Source organism: Taudactylus pleione, unplaced genomic scaffold, assembly GCF_031769625.1.
Source record: "Taudactylus pleione unplaced genomic scaffold, aTauple2 ptg000053l, whole genome shotgun sequence".
Classification (NCBI taxonomy): Eukaryota; Metazoa; Chordata; class Amphibia; order Anura; family Myobatrachidae; genus Taudactylus; species Taudactylus pleione.
The window spans coordinates 20,687,413-20,708,529 of record NW_028284455.1 but is presented as its reverse complement, the minus strand read 5'-3'; the positions used below and the strand labels follow the sequence as shown (position 1 = coordinate 20,708,529).

Genomic DNA, 21,117 nt, shown 5'->3' with positions numbered 1-21,117 from the left:
TGATGACTAGTAAGTTCACATGTTAGTTATGGCTGCCAGGAGAATTTCATGGAATGGTCTCTTGTTTTTAATTTGAACAGAAGATGCACCAAAATACACCAGTGATGACGACGAGTCTTCCCTCTTCTCTTCAACATTCAGCTACAAGTCTAAAGAAAAGCCGGCCAGCAAAGCTTCTACTAAGAAAGGTAAGGAGCCTTCATAATGGGAGAACAGTATATTATGGTTCTTTCTGATGTAATACAAGAAGTGGGTGGAAAAAAAGAACAAAAGGAAACGCCAGGGTAAAGTCACTGCATAGGGAGCTGGCCTGTATGTGCTGTGTTATTCAGTCTCCCAATGTCTGGAGCTGTACAGGCAGGAAAAGCACCATTCTACATCTACACAACTGCTGTTAATGCTGGAGAATACCATCTTCTGTGTCAGTCCTCAGACTCTTAGCTTACCATGCATGCCTCTGTGTATTGAGGAAACTTCCTATTTGTACGAACCTGCAGCATGGGGTAACAATGACAACTCAGATAGCATTAGCTTTGCTTTCTGGGGTTTTGACTGTCCCTAAGACGGGATTGGCATTTGCAGTGAATTGCCTGTTTTGCCTTGCACAATGAATCAATGAATGTTTTTTCTTGGTTCTTGCAAAATGTCTACGTCGACTATTGCCCTTTCCTGCTACCGTCACCCTAAACACAGCTGGTCACGAAACATTAGCAGGTTGAGCTCAATTTGGTCACTGAACATGTCCCTACAATCATCCCTCTGTCAGTCATTGAGGTCTTCTCTTAGAGCCATGCCAGCCAGAATTGTAGCCAAGCAGGACAATCCAGCATTGTTACACATGTCCTGACTTTATGGGATATGATTGCTTACCCTGGTATTTCTGTTTCTGTGTACGTGATATTTCCTATTTAAGACTAGCATAAGAAGCCTAAATAACCGTACTGCATCTGCTGACATCCTGTATTTTTGTTTGGTTAGAAGAGACCCCAATATACAACAGTGACGATGATAGTTCTTCCCCGCTTTTATCGTCGCCGTTCACATACAAGTCTAAAGAAAAGCCAGCCAGCAAAGCATCTAAGAAAGGTAATGTGAGCCTTTAGGATATCTAATGATTATACTAATTACATTAAATATCTTATTAAATAAAGCAGATTATTATTTTTGAGGGCATTTTACTTGATTTAAAGTTGTTTTTTTTTTTTGGTAATTGTGATCAGTGATGGTGCCAAGTTCTCCTAATCCAGCCCCTCAATCACCCAAACACATTAACTGCCGTCATCCACACCCTCATCGCCCTATCTGTAGCTGATGCGGACTCTCCCATACTGCTCTGTGATCTCGCAAGGACCTAGAACTGATGGGGAAAAGCAAAACACTACCCAGGATAACTCCAAGATACAGCAGAGCTGAGCGTTGTCCTGTTTGTAATACATGGTGTAGAAGTTTTACAAAGAAATGTGACCGGTCCCTATATTAGAAATGTTTAGTTTGCAAAACTGTTCCGTGCTGCATTTTTTTATATTCTCCATTATATTCTTTTAAATTAGATGATGCGCCAAAATACATAAGCGACGATGATGAATCTTCTCCTCTCTTATCTTCGTTCACATACAAGTCTAAAGAAAAGCCAGCCAGCAAAGCATCTACTAAGAAAGGTACTAAGTCTGATGGTTGTGAGGACTGTAATAAGTTTCCTTTGGCTTCTTTTCTCTCCTCCTTTAGTTTTAACCAAGACTAGAGCTGGGACAATGAGTGTTGTGCATGAGATTTGCTAAACATTCCCTGCTGTATGGGAGTCATTGAAATGCTGACTTTGAGCACAGTGTTAGAGAACTGAGTTTTTGGAAATCTTTCTTTATTTGTGCCATGTAATGAGCAATCTTAGGGCGTGACTACCAAAATTAAGTGGAGATGGAGGAGTTTGTGTGTGCTGGCATGGTCATGTTTTAGGAAATTTGTTACGAGGACTCATGTTCTGTACATATGAATGTAAAGTCACTACGTATTTCATTACATGCATGTAAGTAGATATGATATTCTGGTCATTTTAGCTGCTCCTATTTTTTAGAATGTGCTGTTGAAGTTGCTATCCATGTATGGGTTTAGCTATCCACAGACATAACATATTATGAAGCTCCCTCTTTTATTATGTTTCAGTCAAAACAAGGTTGACCTTTCTAAAGTAATTGTCAGTAGGTGTTTGGCACTGAAACTGTAATTAAATGTTTAAAATATTTCATTTTTTTGATCTTTAATTTTCAAATCCAGCAAAAGCCCCTTCAGATGGAACCCCGAAACAAAGACGGACGCCGAAGCCAAAGAAGTCGGATGTTTTTGTTAATTCGGACTCAGACTTAGAGTTTGGAACCCCAAAGAAATCTACAACGCCCAAAGGTAGATTAAATAACTCTTATGGGAAAAACACTTGCCCATTGCACATCTGATATACTGTATGGAAAATCTCAAGGCCACTACTTTGTGCAAGGAAGGACTTTGCACATAATGCCCGTACAGGGCATAAACCAGTGATTTATTGCTGTTATTTCATCAGTGTAAAATACTCAAGTTATGGGTTCTTAGTTTTATTATCTACATTAATGATCCTTTCCAGATTGTAAGGATTACAGGGTAGCTGTTAATCATGAGACTTGCATCTTGCAAATTAATCTTTCACCACTAGAGAGCAGTAATGTGTTCTCTATTGTTCAGTAAGCCTTTCACATGCATTCTTTTTGTATTTAAAGCAAAAGGAAGAGGAAAGAAAAGAAAAACATCTGACTCAGAAAATGAAGGAGACTATAATCCTGGGAGGAAATCTGCATCAAAGCCAGCATCCAGCAAAGTAAGAATGGTGCTTACAATAATGTCATAGGTATAGAGGCTGTTTCTTGTGCCAGAGTTATAGGTTAGAAGTAGTGAGACTAATATTCACTTACCGAGGGTTTAGTATTACTGAGAAGTCCTCTGTTACTCGGACTGAGGACGTTACTGTAGTAGCCAGAGCTGTCACTTCATCCATTTAAATGCTTTCTATTCTTCTTTTATTATTTTCTGCTATTTGTTGAATACAGGTTTTAGAGATATAGGGGCCTATGTATCAGACAATGTTTGTTACATAAAATGATGCAGAATAGCGCACTGAAATCTCCAGCAAAGTGCTAATCAGAGCTGCAGATCACATACCCCATTATTCTCAATGGGGATTACGCAGTGGCGTAACTATAAATTTTGCTCCCCCATGCCAAAAAAGTTTCAGGTGCCCCCCCCCACCCAAAGATCAAACACACCCAAAGACTACGTTTAAGGTGTGTGGTTACATGATACAGCAACGTGCCTTACACATTATGACACACTAAGTAATGCCACTTATAACACAGTGTGCCACACCGGAATGCCCCTTACAACACATTATGCCACACCGGAGTGCCCCTTACAACACATTATGCCACACAGCAATGCCCCTTACACATCCCACACAATAATACCACATATAACACATAATGACATACAGTAAAGCGCTTATAACAAATTTATGCCATGCTGTAATGCCCCTATTTCACATTATGCCACACTGTAATGCCACATACAACACATTATGCCACACAGTAATGCCCCTTACACATTATGCCACAGTAATGCCCCTAATTGCACCTTGTGCACACAGTAATGCCAAATACACATTATGCCAAACAGTAATGCCCATTACATCCCACCCTGACAGATCTACTTCACCAACCCTCCTTTCTGCTCCTGGTAGTCCGTCACCTCAGCTCAAGACAGGTTGCACAGTTTTTATGTCCTTGTAGAACCAGATTATTGGGAACATAGTTTATAACCTGTAAACTGTGTATCAAATTAGTGCCCCTTATACAGTGCCCCCTGTAGTTGTGCCCCAAAATGCAATGCCCCCTGTAGTTGTGCCCCAAAATGCAATGCCCCCTGTAGTTGTGCCCCAAAATGCAATGCCCCCTGTAGTTGTGCCCCAAAATGCAATGCCCCCTGTAGTTGTGCCCCAAAATGCAATGCCCCCTGTAGTTGTGCCCCAAAATGCAATGCCCCCTGTAGTAGTGCCCCTTATGCAATGCCCCCTGTAGTAGTGCCCCTTTTGCAATGTCCCCTGTAGTAGTGCCCATTATGCAATGCCACCTGTAGTAGTGCCCATTATGCAGGGCCCCCTGTAGTAGTGCCCATTATGCAGGCCCCCCTGTAGTGACCCTTCTAGTAGTTAGCCCCCTGTAGTGCCCCTTCTAGTAGTTAGCCCCCTGTAGTTGCTCCCCCCCCTCCGCGCGCGCACACAAACAAACACACACACACACAAAAGAAAAAACCACAAACACTTACCTTTATCCCCGCTCCAGTGCTGCTGCCGTCCATACCCAGGCGTCCGCTCCTCGGCACTATGGGAGTGACGTCATTACGTTACTCCCATAGTGCCCTGCGGGACCAGGAAGACGGAGGGAGCTCCGTCCTCCGGCTGCCGCCGGGGGTTTAAATAGGAGCCGGGCGCCCGCTGGTAACACACTCAGCGGGTGCCTGGCAGATGGAGGGTGCAGGGGGTGCAACCGCACCCCCTGCACCCTCCGTAGTTACTACTACTGCCCCCATCGCCCCCAAGCTACCCAGCACCTCCAAGCCACCGCAGGGGCAGTAGTTACGCCACTGGGAGTACGATCTGAGCCCTACGTACTAAACTCCAAAAAGCAAAGCTTTTCGGAATTTAGCCCCGGTAGTTTACACCATCACACAACGGTAACTGCAACCGCTGTCCCTGCGAGTTCCCCTTTTAAATAGTGGGGATATTTTCATTAAAAATGTATATATAATAATCACGGTAGTACCGCAATTATTGGTACATAGTCCCTATAGTCTTATCCAACACTATAATAGGTCATCGGCTGTAATTTCAAATAGGCTCCTTTTTATTTCTTTTCCATAATACCCAGCCATGCTCTCGCTATCAGTACGCTGGGAACTGAGTAAGCTCCATAATGACCATGCAGCCTTGTCCTATAGTATATATATTTATTTTATATTAAACATGATCTTCCACAGCCGGCTCTCTTACTTAAGGTGATCATTTTGCTACAGTAGACAGGTGGAGAGTGGTCTCGTTGCAGACAACAGGTATGACATTTTGGATATCTGAAAACATGGCTTGGCTGACCTCTATAAGTGTGCTGTTATCTGACACAGAAAACATTAGGTGTATAACATGTGCAATACGCACCATTAAACAAGGAAAACTGAATGTTGAAGTGCTTTCAGTGCCAGACACATGAAATAATCATGCTACATTCTAATCCATTGAGATACAGTTTGTGATATGCCTTTGGGCTCATTCATGGTTCATGAGCCTCATTTAGAACAGAAGATGATTATCATTTATATGAATGCAGCAATGTGTAGCTCTGGTTTGTTCTCTGTCAGGTAACTGATAATAAAGGCTGCTTACCTGATGGAAAGTGAACCAAAACACAGTCCATGTAACTAACAAAATGGCACTCGCGCATGAACTTTTATTACGGCTTTCATCAAAATGACTCGCACATTTGCCTCGTCTGTGTTACAGAAGTCCAAGAAAGTAGTAATGGACAATGATTCAGACGTGGACATTTTCCCATCAGAAGTCCGTTCTGAAAGTGCGACGCGACAGAGGCCTGGCCGGGCCAGGAAAGAAGTCAAATATTTTGCAGAGTCCGATGAAGAAGATGATGATTTTGTTATGTATTAGTTATGTGCCCGAAGAGCACAAAAATGTTTTCCAACAAAGTATCTTGTGTAGTCCTTTTGTCCCTCCTGTTGCAGACTTTTGTACATTGTCTTATTTTATGTGATGACGTAATTGATGTTTTTTATTATCGTGTAGGCATTTTAACATTTGTTGTTACACATACAGTTTTATGCTCTTTTTTACTCATGAAATGTCATGTACTCTGTTCCAATTTGCCTTGTAGAAATGTTTTAGACAGCCGTGCCCAAGCACACATTTTAACTGTCCTGATCAAATACAGAGGGGAAAAAAAATATATACGAAAACAAAACACAGCAACCCTGCTTTTTGAAATGAAGACAAAACATTAAAAAAAAAGGAAAGTGTTTTTTTTGTCTTGTTTTTCTATCAAACTCATAAAATAATACTTTGATTTAAAATAAATATATTTTATTCTTTGCCAGGAGACTCCATGGAAAAAAAGGTAAACAGTATATGAACATAGAAAGCATTGTTAAACAATCTCAATGTACAAACCGAGCCAGTGAAGAATACATATTCCCCAAAATTTCTACTAGTGCTTTAAATGAGACCTATAAACACTTTTTATGTGTTAACGTCTACTGTGGTATCACAGTCACTGTGATCCAAACAGATTAAAACAATAAAATGGGTGGGCGTTAAGTGTAAGGGGCTGAGGCATTTACTATAGCCACATTGTGCCAGTTGGATCCGATTGTAGTGTAAGTTACATCTTGCGTGTACATGTCAAAATGATGCAGCTCAGGCCTTATTAGAGGGCTACACATATGCTGTACAGCAGTCCTGGGGAATCTGCACCTGCCCAGGTATTGCAGAACTGCCACACGCAGCTTGCTTTGCCAACATGGCTCTTCAGCCAGAATTTGTACAGCAAACATTTAAGAGATTGATGGTGAGCTGAGCAATTGTGTACAAGAGAGATGTATTATGGGAAATCAGGGGAACCTTTTATGCAATACCCACTCATATGTAGTGTACCCCTCACAAACATTTCGCTAATGGCTTGTGAACAAGTAAACATGAAGAAAATTAAAAACGGACAAAAACATTTTAACACTGGAAAGTGCCTTTGAGGCTACACTTACTGTAGTAATGCACCTGTAAATATCATCCACCAAAACAATCACATCTGTTTGATCCACCTTATTAAAGTGACATTGACAACTCTACAATGAAATGTCTTCTAACCAAACAGAGTTACTCAGATACAAAACTGGCTTCAGATAATGTAGTGAATGTTCTTCCACTGTTTCCTCACACAGGACAGAGAAGAGTAAACGCAATGCAGCTGAGGGCATGGTATGACCTATGTGACAGTCTACGTTCCTCACGCAGACCTATACAACAGTCCATTGTTACCTTGTCTTGATCATTTCATGTATGCAAGACTAAAGGAAAGCACCAAACATCCAGCAGAGAGAACAGTAAATAGGTTATGTACACAGTCAGAGCAGTCTTCGAAGATCATGCAATCTGATGATCAGAAGAGAAAATAGATTTAGCTTTATTTCTTGTTCTGTAAAATGGCTGCATTAGTGTATTTGTTTTTCCTTCTATTTGAGTCCAGCGAAGAGAAGAATGTAAACAGCAAAAGTATATAGGTTTATATAAAGGAAACCAACTTGGTCTTTTCTTGCTGGGGAATTTAAACAAGTTTTTGGGTCTGCAAATCCAGCAATGGGGAAAGATACGCCTTGCTTGCATCCTCCCTGTGTGTATATTGTCTTGGGAATGTCTGAAGTGGAGGATCAGCCCTTATTGCACCTGTGCACATGTGCTGACCTGCTCCTCGTCTGAGCTGGCTGAGATGCTGCTGTGACTGTGCTCTGCTGCGTTCTCACTGGGACTGGATGCTGTTGCCTCGTGCCCCTCTGAGTTCTCCAGCATTTCCTGAATGAGTGGTGGCATTGATCCAGGTATTTCCAGCTTCAATGTGATAACACGTTCTGCACCTGAAAAAGAGGGGAATAAAGAATTTTGCTACTTCTAGTTTTGTTCAACGTCCAATGTTTTTGTTTAATCCTTCAATTTCTTTTTTTATTTTATGTATGCTCATTTGCAAAGAGCATACTGGTTTTTGTGCATCCACATACCATTTGGGAATAACAATAGGACATACAAGCTTCCACTTGACTAGAACAGCTCATAACAAGTGATATACACCTGCACTGTGCATCCAATCATGTGGAAGCTTCTAAGGGGTCAATTGCAAAAATAGAAAGGACCGGTGGCTGGAATGATCCCATTTCTACGGGGCCAAGATAGTGGGGATGTGAAAGTTTCCACCATTGAACTGGACAAGGAGGGGCTGATCTGTGCCCAGTGTGAAAGTTCATTTCATCCTGCAAAATTTAAATTATGTAATTGAGCTGTAGAGGGTGGAGAAGCACATTTAGGGGAGAGGAGGAAGACTATCATAGCTGAATACAATGTTGTTAGTTTTATTAATCTTCCCTTTACAAAAAGAAACTACACTATTAACTTTTCCAGTGGTTTGTTTTTCCAAGCAGTCATCTATCTACATGGCATATTTTAAAGTAGACCAAAACACACGTAGAGAGGTTGTACTCTTCATTTATAATAAAAATGTTTTGTTAGTTTACCTAAATGCACCTAAACAAAAACAGCCTCCTCTTAAGTAGCATTTGAAAACAAATTATCCAAGTTCTTCTGTTACAAAACCTGGCTCTATAATGTAATGAATCCATAAATTGCAAGATTACATGGCACAGGGACAAGGCCTACACCCATGTGTGACACCCAGGGTGAGTGCTCTCCACAGCCAGCATGGCAGAGACAGCTCAGCGCTACACATTGGGTGGCCAGATCCTGGGGACTGTGTTAGGTGACAATAAGCTGATGTTTTCTCCTTCTGTACCACAGAGGAAACGGCAATAACAGTTCTCATAGAAGTGGAATAAGGAATTGCCTTATTGCACTTACAAGCACTTCAGTAAGGCTGGAGTATATTATCTGGAATATCAAAAGTGTGCTGGCAGCCTTACAATACATTATAGAAACTACTTTCTTCAGGTTCCGTAGTGCTCCACAGGGAGACATTGGAGCTTTTCAATCCCAGGATGCTCCAGTCCCCCCTATACACCACCCACAGACTGAGGGCACTGCAGTTTAGTTGGTGTCTGGCAGGAGCTGGATCACCATTATAACGGGGCTGCATTAAGCAGCCCACGCTTTTATTTTTTTATGATTTGATTTATTTCTCTTTTTTTTTTAATTTATTTTTTTTACTAGGGCGAGCAGCACCACACTGTCCTCTGGACATCTGTGCTGCCGCCCCATCACCCCTCCAAGGTGCTGTGACTCCAAGCCTGTGCTAGGTGTTCCCGCCGGGGCTCCGAAGGGGACTAGCTAGCAGGCGGGGACCCGCCTTGTTGCGCAGTCTTGCCTCCGGTCTCAGGAGACAGACCGGAGGTGATGATTTGGACGCTGGTGCGCCCATGACTCCACTAGAATACCAGGGCATATAACATATTGGCTCAGGGCATATGTAAAGAGGCCAGGGGACCCAGTGGTTAATGTCAGCAAGGGGAGCAGGCGCTCTCGCTGAAGCCCTTCCCCCAGTCCAGGGCACCATTCCACTGCGGTATAGGTGCTCCTAGGCTACTCCCTCACCCTCCAGAGATGCGCAGCAGCCATTTTCTGCATGATTTTAGTGCCAGTTGTAATCATGTAATGTTTTTCAGCGTTTGTGACTTGTGCTAGCGCTAATCTCTACTTTCTATACTGTACAGCTTATACCTTTCCCTTTATTTTACTATACCAACATACTTCGGTATAGGGGGTTCATTGTACCTCACATTTCCCAGATACTTGTGAGTGCTATAACATACTTTATAATTTGGTTGCATGCTACACTGTGCCATATTATCCAGGGTGTTCACTGCACTGTATCATACTGTGTATTATGTTATTTTTGTGGTTATGGCTGGCAGAGGAAAGAATAACAAGCAGCCTGATACTGCTCCTCCTACTCTGGTGTCTTGTAATCCTGTTCTGCGGGCTTAGCCACAGAGGACCTTATTCAGGATGGTCTCTGTATTAATTGTTACACAGCCGCAGGCTCATCAGCCCTGCTGTCTCTCCTTCAGGACCCACCCTAGGCTGCCTTTTCACAAACGCTGGCAAAACTTGCAGACCAAGCAGCAGTCCCTGTGGTAGTGCCTCCTATGGGATGGCGACAGCAGGTACTCCCTGCAAATCCTTTACCTCCCCCATGGGTAGACATACTTTCTACCTCAGTGCAGAGTCTGGCGGATACCTCTACGGTTTTTCAGCAAATGCGGCAAAAAGAAAAGCCTTTACCTACTAAACGTACTATGATATCTTCCCAATCCACACAGTTATCTGATTCTGAGATATCATCTAGGAAGGCAGAAGACACAGATCTCTCTCACTCTGACTCTCAGGAGAAGAGGATCCACCCTCTAAACTAAATATACTTACTCTTGTGAGAGCAGATAAAACTATTCTACAAATAGAAGAGGATGAACCCGCTCTTAAGAAAAAAAACACGCACCTTTTAAGTGACAAAAGCTTTCTGATCACATGAGTGAAGCTTGGAATACGCCTGGTAAAAGGTTTAAATTTCCAAAACAGTTCAGTTCCTTTTACCCTCTTCCAGCTACAGATTGTACTAAATGGGAATTCCCTCAGCAGTGGATTCTCATGTAACACGTCTGGTTAAAAATGCCACCTTGCCCATTTATACTGCAACCTCCTTTAAGGAGACTACAGATAGACATATAGAATAAATCTATATACTCAACAGGAGCTATTACTTGTCCTGCTAGGGCTACGGCCTTGGTGGAAAAAGCCATTGAGAGTTGAGCAGAGGCCATAGAAGAGACATTTTCCCCTGATGCTTCGAGGGAACAGCTGTCCTACATATCTCACATTAGAGATGCAGCCTTCTACTTAGCTGCTTCACCTATGGATATGGCTCTCCTGGCCTCGGGATATCTGCCACTTCTGTAGTGGCCTACCGTATTCTTTGGCTACGTTCCTGGAAAGCAGATTCAGAATAAAAACGGGCTCTACAGTCTCTGCTTTATGTCGGAGACATCCTATTTGGTCCAGAATTGGATAAAATTGTGGCTACTTTGGCGGCTAATAAGATGGTGTTCATGTCCTCTGCATATAATACAAAGCCTCAGATGTCATCTTTTCGGTCCTTTCGCCCTCAAGGAAAAGCCAAGGGTTAGTGTTTTCCATGAGAGCAGACATCAACCAAGGCCTCCAAGTCTAGGGCCAAACAGGCCTGGGCTATAGACGTCCTCCTGTCTAGTCTGAGGTCAAGCCTACAGCTTGACGGGGCGGGCCTCTCCCTGGGGGCTCCCAGGGTCGGAGGCCGACTTCTTCAATTCGCCCAGGTTTGGCATCAAACCATGTCAGATGCCTGGGTAAGGGAAGTGGTCTCCCATGGATACACCCTCTCATTTCTGAAGCAACCACCCCAGCAGTTCTTTTGCACGGACCTCCATCGGACCTAACCAAGGCCCTTCTGCTCCAAAAAGCCATTCAGTCTATTGACCCCCTCCTCACAACGGGGCAAGGGCTATTATTCTACCCTTTTCTTCGTTCAGAAGCCCAATTGGCTCTCATCAGCCTTTCCTCAACCTCAAATCTCTGAACAAGTTTATCAGGGTGCCCAGGTATCGTATGGAAACCCTCCGTTTCATTATACTAGCTATAAAGCCTGGGGATTTTATGGTGTCTCTAGACATTCAGGACACTTACCTACATGTACCAATAGCGCCTTCTCATCAACAATATCTCTGGTTTGCTATACTACAGCAACATTACCAATTTCAGGCTCTGCCGTTTGGCCTTCAACGGCCCCCCGGGTCTTTACCAAGATCATGGCAGCTATGGGGCGGCCTCTCTTTGCCGTCAAGGGATCAGACTGCTTCCATACTTGGACGATTTGCTGTTGGCCAGCTCCCCAGAGACTCTTCACCGCCATCTACAGGTAACCATTCCCTTTCTTCAAATGCATGGTTGGCTAATCAACTGGAAAAAAAAATCTTCTCTAACACTATCTCAAAGGATGGTACATTTGGGAGCCCTCCTGGACTCTCGAGTTCAGAGAATCTTCCTAACAGCATACAAGGTTTCAGCAATCCAGCACAATCTACGCAGACTGCTCCACAAGCGCGGAGTGTCCATTCACTCTGCAATGCAGGCCTTGGTATCAATGGTGTCCACCTTCGACATGGTGGAGTTCGCCCAGTTTCACTCCAAGCCCCTACAACACCTGATCCTCTCCAGATGGAACGGGCTACCCCATCTGCTTAAATTTCAGATGATGAGCCTCTCCCCAGAGGTTCGCCTGTTCCTAACCTGGTGGCTACAGACTTCCCATTTGAACAAGGGTCGTCCCTTTTGGATCCCGGACTAGGCTCACTTCACCATGGACGCAAGCCTCTGAGGGTGGGGCGCAGTAACTGGCCAGCACTCCTTCCAGGGCCGATGGTCCCCAGTCAAGGCAGTGTTACCAATCAATATTATGGAACTTTGAGCCATCTACAGAGCTCAGAATATTCTGAAAAACAGGCCAGTACAAATTCAGTCCAACAACGTCACGGCGGTGGCTTTCCTCAATCACCAAGGGGGCACTCGAAGTCAGTCAGCAATGACAGAAGTGTCCCGCATTCTCACATGGGCCGAAAGCAATCTCCCAGTCATCTCTGCAGTGTTCATCCCGGGGATTCCCAATTGGGGAGCAGATTTTAATCAGCCGTCACGACGTGCATGCAGGGGGAATGGTCTCTACATCCAGAAGTCTTACAGCTTCTAGTGGACAAATGGGGTCTTCTGGAAGTGGATCTCATGGCCTCCAGACACAACAACACACTTCCAATTTATGGAGCCAGAACACAGGACCCCGACGCAGCCTTCATAGATGCATTGTCAGTGAAATGGAACTTCCATTTGGCATATCTCTTCCATCCAATATCCCTACTTCCTCAAGTGCTTTGAAAGTTCATACAGGAGGGGAGCACAGTCCTGTTCATATCTCCGACTTGGCCCAGACGTCATTGGTACTCCGATCTTCAAAGGCTCTCCATAAACGTTCATCTTCAACTTCCTCTACGAGTAGACCTGCTGTCTCAAGGTTCATGTCTACATCTGGACCTAGCCCGTGTGTCTAATGGCTTGGCTCTTGAGACATCCCTCCTAACGGCTAAGGGTTTATCCAGCTCTGTGGTCAATACCATGCCCAGAGCACGTAAACTGACCTCAGACAGGATATACCATAGAATATGGCAAACGTATTTCCAATGGTGTGCTCCAAGAAACTATGACCCGCAAGTCTTTAAGGTTTCTCGAATTCTTGCCTTTCTTCAGGCTGGACAGGATCTAGGCCTCCGCCTAACATCTCTGAAAGTGTAGGTCTCTGCTTCGTCTATCTGGTGTCAGCGCAGAATTGCTACTATACCGGATGTTCACACCTTCATGCAAGGTGTTCTACGTATACAACCTCCCTTTGTTCCTCCATGGGATTTGTCAGTGGTGCTCCAAGCACTTCAGGAACCTCCATTCAAACCCCTGGAATAAGTGGTTGTCAAATGGCTCACTACGAAGACTCTGTTTCTTCTGGCTATCTACCCGTCGGGTATCGGATTTACGGGTGCTTTCATGTCGCTCCCCCTTTTTAATATTTCATTAGGACAGGGCTGTTCTTCGTACACACCTGGATTTCCTTCCCAAGGTGGTTTCTCGCTTCCACCTGAATGAAAAAAATGTGGTTCCAGCATTTAATTCACCAGACCTCTCGGCAGGTGAGGCCTTGTTGGACGTGGTCCTTACTCTAAAGATCTACCTGGACTGCACTACTTCCATCAGGAAATCGGACTCCCTCTTTGTCCTAGATGGATTCCACAAGGGATGTTCAGCTAACAAATAGTCATGTGAATCCATCTGGCCAGAGTCTACCTCACAGGTTTACATGCAGACTGGTTTTCCTATGCTGGCTTCAGTATCTGCTCATCGCGCAGCCCGGCGTGGTGTCTGAACAGCTATGCAAGGCAGCCACCTGGTCTTCTGTCCACACCTTTCTTAGCTTTTATGCCTTTGATACATTTGCCTCTCAGGATGCTTCCTTCGAGCATAGGGTTCTCCTATCAGCTTAGGAGCGTTCCCCCCTTTGAACAACTGCTTTGGGACATCCCCAATGTCTCCCTGTGGAGCACTATGGACCCTGAAGAAGAAAAGGAGAGTTATGGTAAAACTTGCCTTTGTTAACTCTCTTTCTTCGAAGTCCATAGGGTCCACATGGCACCTGCCCTGATGCTCCTAGCTTCTATGGGTTTCTTCTCCTGGTCACTTGTTTCCTTCTCTGTGTGAGCATGTGATTCTCCAGTGTACCAGTCTTCCTGCTCTCTTATCCTGCTCCTGCATAGGGCTTGTTAACAAAACTGGAGTGCCATCAGGCTGTGGGCGGGGTATAGGGGAAGGGTCAGAGTATCCTGGGATTGAAAAGCTTTGCTGTTGATGTCCGGCTCTCCAGGTCCCACCTACACCCAATGTCTCCCTGTGGACCCTATGGACTTCGAAGTAAGAGAGTTAACCAAGGTAAGTTTTACCATAACTCTCCTTTTCCCACCTCTAAAAGGGATTCTACAACTGTACAGTTTTTAACATTTTCTGGGAGAGTGACCTGGCTAGAGTCCCGTATTTCACTCTGTATCCAAAATACATATCTAATCACTAATAAGGGTTATTTATATATTAATATCATTGTAGTGTCAATTGTGACTACTTTTGGAATTATGAGTGAGACAAGTCCCCAAAACGGTTACTACACCCCTGTGTTCCTTGATGCCTCCCCCAAAAGCTCTGTGACTGTCAATCACAGTGTGAAAAAATAGTTGCTGCAAGCTACTACGGCAATGTTAATTGATGGCTGCGCATTGCAACATAGAGGCATTTGCTGGTTAACTTATAATCGCCCAACTCTGTAAACATCGGAATAGCGTACAACCCTGAATCGGGCCCATAGTGCAGAAACATGCAAATTAGATAGCCTTCCTGAGTTTTGATCCAAATACAGTATGAGCTAATACTTTCATTTGCTAGAAATATACGGAATTGCAGTAGCAAGGATAAGTGCTGACAACAGCTGTCTTGTTTGTATACATATAGAGTATTTATATTGGCATACAGCTCAGCTTCACAGATAACAAGACATGACCTTTGCCTCATACTGTACGTTTGATAAAAAATATAGGACAGTGTGAATGAACTGTAAGTTATGTACATTTGGAGGTGCAGCTGGCTTTAAGAGACCTGGCAGTATGTAAAAGAATATATACACATGCATTTCACTATGATATAAAAATACATAGATACAAATGCATGCAACGTATAGATGACAGTAGTGACTCTAGACTTGTACCGTTACAGATATACTGCCAATGCTAATCCCAGTGTAAAGCAGTATTTGTACTGTATACACTCTTCTCATAATGGGCCTCATTTATCAACAAGTTTTATCATTCATAACAAGTGATACAACTTGTTGCGTATGATAAATGGTGCTCCAGCCAATCAGCTTCTAACTCCTTTTTCAAACAGATGACAGGAGCTGATTGGCTGGAGCACCATTATCATACGCAAGAAGTTTTATCACTCGTTATGAATGATACAACTTGTTGATAAATGAGGCCCTATGTCTGGTCTGAAGATGTAAATAGTATATAGGAAAATACCCCAAATCCTGGTAAAAAAGGATGTGCCGGTACTCTGGTCCCTGTAGCAGCCGCACCCCCCAAACTCCATGTTCTACCACGGAACTTTACCTTTTGCACTGATACTGCGAAGATCTGTGATCTTCATTAAAATCTTTGGAAACATATGGGGCTTGTTGGGTCTTCTCTTCCTGATATAAATCTTCAGTGCTTCCAGTAATGGTTCCTGCAGCTTATCCACTTTAGTCGGTTCTTCAAGATCCTGACGGTCTAGATTTATAAACAGAAAAAAATGTCATGTTTCACATAGAATGCCTGAGGTTTTAGCATTTTACATTTCCTGGTGCTCAGGTCACATACAGGTAAACCAGTAGATGGCAGCAGTCTGCCAGCCCCAAATAGAGACCGAGCCATCTGGTTGAACAAATTGTTGTGTTGCATTAACAGGAGAGAGCTATATTTGGCCTGTTGACATCTGAGTGCCTTTCAGGTCCAATTCTTTACAAATCTATTGCTTGTATGCCAGATACTACAGATACTCCTTCACTGCAACATACACTATTCTCCCCTGATAAAAGTTATTTGTACTGGAGCAATTTCTATATATTTTATATAGGGTACTCAAGGTTGTTGTAAGAGCTTTTAATACATTACGTGCAGCCAAGCATTCTGGCCCAAGTGGCACAGGGAATGAGCACTGATTGCCTCTCATTTGTAACTCACACAACAATCCTTGGGTGAAATGTTAACGCTTTTAAAGTGCCAGGGATGGGAGGTGCAGGGTATTGACATTATAGACATCCCTAACACATAAGAGATGCGTTACGTGCGTTCCTGGGTAATGTGTGTATGGACAGGGAGGGGGGGAGAGAGGGAGGGAAGTGGGAGGGGGTGGGTGGTCAGTGTGTATTGTGGTGGGTGTGTTATGGTGAGGTATAAAGAACACACAGTGGGCTGGGTGAGTGAGTAAAGGTGATAGAATTTATTCGTGTTAATTGTGTTTATATAAGTTCCTTCTTTTGATTGGAGACACAGTGCTCCTCAGGGAAATGTTGCGTCTCAGGATTGTTTGTGGGGGCGTGCTGCCCAATGGGGGTGAACAGGTGCAGTCCACAGTTTGGGAGATGGGTAAACCCTTTAAGGGGGCTTCTTGACATGCAGTCCTTACTACTGCATGTTCCCCTGCTGGACCTATGGTCTACAGACTTGAGAACTGGGATGCCCTGGTTGTGGTGGTCGGGGGTTGTTTCCAGTTGCGGCATCCCGCATTGGTGAGGAGGGGTGATGCTAACCTACCGGTAGGTGCGTGGCAGGGAGCGGCTCTCTCAAATTCCAGTTGGGGCCAAAATGTCTGTTTTGCTGACGTGGATCGTCCACGTGCCCGTGGGTGCAGGACAGTGATTGTCCTGTTGGCTGTGTGCGGTCGCCCTTGTGCAGGTGCGAAGCAGTCCGCGTGAGACGGTGGTCGCTGCAGCGTGTGTAGTGTGCCAGCTGTCCGTGCTTTACTAGACGCAGCAAGCCTGATGGGGAGTATGCACGTGGTGATGTTGTCGAGGAAAGCACAGACAGCTGGCGCACCACACATGCCGCAGCAACCACCGTCTCACGCGGACTGCTTCGCACCTGCACAAGGGCGACCGCACACAGCCAGCAGGACAATCACTGCCCTGCACCCACGGGCATGTGGGCGATCCACATCAGCCAGACAGACATTTCGGCCCCAACTGGAATTTGAGAGAGCCGCTCCCTGCCACGCACCTACCGGTAGGTTAGCATCACCCCTCCTCACCAGTGCGGGACACCGCAACTGGGGACAACCCCCGACCACCACAACCAGTGCATCCCAGTTCTCAAGTCTGTAGACCATAGGACCAGCAGGGGAACATGCAGTAGTAAGGACCGCATGTCAAGGAGCCCCCTTAAAGGGTTTACCCATCTCCTAAACTGTGGACTGCACCTGTTCACCCCCATTGGGCAGCACACCCCCATGAACAATCCAGAGACGCAACGATTTCCCGAGGAGCACTGTGGCTCCAATCAAAAGAAGGAACTAATATTAACACAAATAAATTCTATCACCTTTACTCACTCACCCAGCCTACTGTGTGTTCTTTATACCTCACCATAACACACCCACCACAATACACACTGACCTCCCTCCCTCCCCCTTCCTGTCCATACACACATTACCCAGGAGCGCACGTAACCCATCTCTTATCATGGTAACTTACAAGTAGGATCAGGTACCCCTACTGTACGCTGCAGCACCATCCCCCCCCTCCCCAATCCCAACTACATATCCCCAAACACCATCACACCCCAAAGCGCATCCTAATCAACAATTACCCTACAGTTACAACCCTGACACATAGCTTAGAGTGTGTAGGACTAAACATAAGTATATATACTACTGGGCAAGATAAAGGGCACACATTTGGTGCATTTGGGTTCTGGTATAGAGGATGGTCATTGTTGACTTCTGTAATTACCAAAATATAAATTATCAATCATCATTATCGTTCTGCTTTCTGTCTGTGGTTTTCTGACATGGTATCAACCATTTATGTATATTTTTAACTCGAATATTTTGTGGGCTGCTCTCTCTGTTTTGGATACAATTGTACCCAAAATGTAGCGAGCTGTGCGTTGTAGCAAAGGCCACCAAAGGAAAAAAAAAAATCTGTTGATATCGATAGATAACTGAAAAGCACAGAAGCAGCAAAGAAAATGAATTCATTCTGTAAAAGTTACAGGAAGACATTTATTTACAAGTCAACTAAGCGCACAAACCCCTCTAAGTGAATAAACATGAAACACACCTTCACAAATTAGGCAGATGGCACTGAGGAGGCCAGTTTCTGTGTCATCCATTTCCAAGGGCAGGAGCTGGTTGGCAAAAGTGAACACGAGGTCGGTGAGAGGACCAAACCCAGCATTGTGCATCTGAGTTCGGTTGAGTGTAAGGCCATCTGAGAACGTCATAGTGTCCTGCTCTGGGGTGTATCTTGTGCAAATTCGAAGAATCTGCAAGCAAACAAAAGACAAAAAAGCATTTTTTATACAGGTGAGATGCTGACACACCGCAGGTGAAACATTCTCATTAGTGATGATTCCTTGTTGCACTGATTACGTGTGCACTTGGATTACCAACCTGCAGTAATACCTGGATTTAAAACAATAAATAATAATCCATAAATACAAGTTGATTTCAAACCAAATCCAAAGGGAGCACAATATTCAATCACATAGAAACAGATCCAGACTGTTATCTCTTTATGCATATTTAATGCAGATTTCATAAAGTTTTTCCGTCTAAATACGCAATGTAAAAAAGTAAAATGTTTATGTGAATTTTGTAACAAGCTCTTGCCGGGAGACTTGCTGCGATAACCGCTCATCCCAGGGAAGAGCTGGAATAGTATAGCATACACTATCACTATGCTTCCAGGTTCTGGTCATCTGCGCATACTGCACACATGCGGCCTCTGAAAAAAAAATCTTAAGATTACTCCATAGGCTAACTCCATTCTCAGATTGCGTTAGCGGCAGGGGCCCAGCGCTGGAGGGCTTTGGGTTGCAGCTACACTATTCATACATACAGTAGTAGTAGGTTGTATCGTGTCACTGAAAACTAATACTTTTCAGTTTTGTTTGAGGACACACTAGTTAATTATACTATTTTACCACTATTCATTTTACTATGTATTGTAAGTGGAACTCCTCCAGGGACCTCCTGGATAAGGGTGGAGCTATTGATCAACAATAAAAGTAACCAATGTGAATTTCACCAATCACACAGAACATATAGCATTAAAACAACAATGGGATTTTAAGCGCTCTTTAAAAGGTACTTTCCACAGCTGTTAATAATCCTGGACCAATAGTCTCATTCAAAAAAATGTTAAATGAATTAAGAGAAGTATATCATATACAGTCACTTTTCTGTATATTGGATTCTCCTCCTAGTGGAATGATCCTGTATTCCTCTGAAAAAAGTAGTAGTGAATATAGATATCCTGACAGCAAACGGAGCGCTACAAAAGGAAGGGTAAGTTGTGCAACTGGGGGTACGGGACACCGCCCCACCAGGACACCCACCTGACCATGCACATTACTATCTATAACCTAATTGAGATCTGCACTGGACACAAAGACACATTCTTTTCTTCCAATACTGCATGCCATTTTTTCTAATTTTCCTGTTTTTTTCTTCCAGTACTGCATGCCATTTTTTCTAACTTTCCTGTTTTTTTCTTTTCTTTCTAATTTTCCAAATATAACTTTTTTTCATTCTTTACAATTTTAAATTCATATCATATTTTACATATTTAATGTTTATTTATGTACATGCATGAGAGTGTGGGAATACAGACGATCATCATCCACCACTGTATATACTACAAAACAGCACTCACTAACCTTGATAATAACAAACAATAATCGGGAGCCATATTACTCCCGATTATGACCCATTGTATCTAAATAAACACAATACTATAAGTACTGGTCTCACACAGTCTCGATTTGCAATTATTGTATTGCCTATGGTAGTGCTGATTTACATGTTGAGCGCGGATATTTCTTTATATATATAGCTTGATTATTTAGGGACGGGTACCCTAATTGGACCCTGCAGCTCAGCCAAATTACTAAACAACACCCATAACCAGCGTAACGCGGATTCCAAAAAAGATTCTCTATACCATGATTCCTCCAAACGTCTAGGTTTTTTCAACACTATTACCCCTCAGTGTCATAGTAATCGTAAACCTGATTTATAAAAGACAAGGTGGGGAACACAAATATAGTGTAAAACCATAAAACATTTATTAATGCAATAAAAAGTATAAAGTAATGGCGCATACCATAAAGGTCCTTTTATAAAAGGTACATTCTTACACATCTAGGGGTATTGACGCTCCCCCTACTAAGCAGTACCTTCCTAGACAGGTTCAGAATTGCAGTACCCACAGAATAATACCCAACACGTTTCAACAACTTGTTTGGTCTTTTTCAAGGTCATAAAGGAGTCTAGCTGGATAATGAGTTGGGCAGAGCAGTATCCGACCATCGTGACCATCTTCATAGCAGGTGTAGAAAGCAGAGAGACTGATTGCCTGAACAGGCAAGATCTTCTCCCAGGGGAGTGGTTCTTTCATCTGCAGGTCTTCCAATGTTTGGTGGACTAGTGGGATCTGTTGAACATTGACGTGATGGTGTCCCAGCAAAGCTACTTTTTCTGGACCAGGGACCTTGCCGCACTACTCGCCTTTCATTTACTTGTTCCACGCCAGGCTGTACGTTAACTGACATGGTCGCAAACGATGACACCTGTCAGAAATGGAAGGTGGGCAGCTGCTGGAAGATAATTTTCCAGCAGCCACCAATAGCAGAGGTACCTCACGGCCCCTCTGCATCCCTGCACCCTCCCCTAGTGACTGCCGTAGTGCTAATCACTACAAATCAGTCAGCACGGTTGCAAGGAAGAGCAGTGTGTACCTGGTGTCTGCTTAGAGGAGCAGCCACTTGGGAAATCAAAGTCTCGATAATCGCGAACATCGATAGACTGATAAAATAAAAAATATATGTTAATGTTATGTGTGTCCAAAAAAACAAAAGAGTATATATATATATCTTTTTAATAAAATTGTG

At 43.7% G+C, this 21,117-nt stretch overlaps 2 protein-coding genes across 5 annotated transcripts in view; one reads left to right on the top strand and one right to left on the bottom strand.

Moving 5' to 3' along the window:
• TOP2B (DNA topoisomerase II beta) overlaps window positions 1-6,099 on the top strand; it is a 79,107-nt gene extending 73,008 nt beyond the window's left edge. The window contains exons 35-40 of the mRNA XM_088462735.1: window positions 81-188; window positions 979-1,086; window positions 1,551-1,658; window positions 2,272-2,397; window positions 2,748-2,845; window positions 5,573-6,099. Coding sequence (XP_088318861.1) covers window positions 81-188; window positions 979-1,086; window positions 1,551-1,658; window positions 2,272-2,397; window positions 2,748-2,845; window positions 5,573-5,734 — 710 coding nt within the window. The 3' untranslated portion in view covers window positions 5,735-6,099. The remainder of the gene's footprint in view (window positions 1-80; window positions 189-978; window positions 1,087-1,550; window positions 1,659-2,271; window positions 2,398-2,747; window positions 2,846-5,572) is intronic.
• A 79-nt stretch (window positions 6,100-6,178) lies between these two features.
• Window positions 6,179-21,117, bottom strand: part of RARB (retinoic acid receptor beta) — a 941,440-nt gene continuing 926,501 nt past the window's right edge. For all 4 annotated transcript variants that reach the window (XM_088462736.1, XM_088462739.1, XM_088462737.1 and 1 more), the window contains 3 exons: window positions 18,285-18,489; window positions 15,577-15,735; window positions 6,179-7,707 (listed from right to left, as the gene is read on the bottom strand). In XM_088462736.1, coding sequence (XP_088318862.1) covers window positions 7,511-7,707; window positions 15,577-15,735; window positions 18,285-18,489 — 561 coding nt within the window. In that variant the 3' untranslated portion in view covers window positions 6,179-7,510. The remainder of the gene's footprint in view (window positions 7,708-15,576; window positions 15,736-18,284; window positions 18,490-21,117) is intronic.